The sequence below is a fragment of the Ceraceosorus guamensis genome (genome assembly GCF_003144195.1).
Source record: "Ceraceosorus guamensis strain MCA 4658 unplaced genomic scaffold IE81scaffold_246, whole genome shotgun sequence".
Lineage (NCBI taxonomy): Eukaryota > Fungi > Basidiomycota > Exobasidiomycetes > Ceraceosorales > Ceraceosoraceae > Ceraceosorus > Ceraceosorus guamensis.
This window is the reverse complement of record NW_020290241.1, coordinates 1-1,334: the sequence shown is the minus strand read 5'-3', so window position 1 is coordinate 1,334 and position 1,334 is coordinate 1. Positions and strand designations below refer to the sequence as shown.

The 1,334-nt window shown below is 36.1% G+C and overlaps 1 protein-coding gene and 1 pseudogene across 2 annotated transcripts; both read right to left on the bottom strand.

The window, feature by feature from the left end:
* On the bottom strand, positions 1–71 carry IE81DRAFT_t39 (annotated as a pseudogene). The gene has a single exon. The product of its transcript is annotated as a tRNA-OTHER (tRNA).
* Positions 72–307: 236 nt separating this feature from the next.
* On the bottom strand, positions 308–1,201 carry IE81DRAFT_296034 (hypothetical protein; the record flags this gene model as incomplete). The annotated part of the gene is made up of 1 exon (XM_025512126.1): positions 308–1,201. A coding segment is annotated over one exon (894 nt), but the record flags the coding sequence as incomplete, so codon positions are not given.
* Positions 1,202–1,334: the final 133 nt, after the last annotated feature.

Sequence of the window (1,334 nt, the reverse complement as noted above, 5' to 3'; positions counted from 1 at the left end):
TAAGGATTAGAGGAATTGAACCTCTCTTTCCGTCGTGTAAAAACGGCGTTAAACCACTCAACTAAATCCTCTGATTACTTATATTAATCTGGCTATAACAAACAAATGTAGGTTAAACTGACTGAGGGAGATATTATTAATTTATTGTTTAGCTTATTTTTGTAATAGTTTTCAATATATTCTTGTGCTTTTTCCATATAAATAGCATCCATTTCCTCATCTGTAAGTTTTTTTTCCAGGAACCGGTCCACAACGTGGCCAATTTCAATAGGAACATTGCAGCGAATAGTAGTACGACTACTATGAGCTAAGGAGAATTTTCAAGAGTTTGTGGTTGTGTCGAAGTATAGTCTTTTGTAGTATTCACTACAACAAGTCCAATAGATAGGACAATAAGGAGTTCCACTCCATATACATTGATGTTTAGTAGGAGAGGAGTCAGAATGAGACATGTAAGTGATACAAGCGCAACACCCATGTATAGTGCATAATCTGTCAGGTTTCCTGTATCATATTTAGCAATTGATTTGCTACTTGAAGTAAATGAAGTACTTAGTCCTTGAGGACCTAGGAGCTCAATAATACCTCGATCAAGTGTTTTTGAAATAGTGTAACCTAGATTTAGTCCTTTATACATAATATAATGGTTATAAACCACATCAATATAATATTTACCATTAAAGAATTTATAGAGAGATCGTCCAAATACCGAATCCGTTAGTTGAATTGTAAACACTTGTTGCACATGGTATAGGTACAGTGCTAGTCCTGCACCCGCAAAAGTACCAATAGCAGGAAGTAGTTTAATAATTTGAGGTAGACCAAATTCTGCCTCAATTAGACTAATACGTGAGGGATGAGTAAATAGAACAGATGAAGAGAAATCTGATCCCATTCCTACAAACAGATCTTTGGCGATAAACCCAAAGAAAATTGCAAATAGTGATAGAATTACTAGAGGGATCATTACAATAACAGGAGCATCATGTGTATGCAGGTAAACCGATTTACTTGCATTAGGATATGTCATAAATGTCAGAGAAATGAGACGTAGACTGTAGAATGCAGTAAGACATGCAGAAATTGTACCTAGCCAATAAGCGACATGGCCTGAAAATTGATATTGTCCATAAGCTACTTCCAGAATGAGATCTTTAGAATAGAACCCTGTCATCCAAGGTACAGCCATCAGACTCAGAGAACCAATAAGAATTGCTACATATGTAAAAGGTAGAAAACCAATCAGACCTCCAAGTCGTCGTTGATCTTGTTGATCGTAAGTTGCATGAAGTACAGCTCCTGCTGCTAGAAATAGTAGTGCTTTAAAGAAGGCA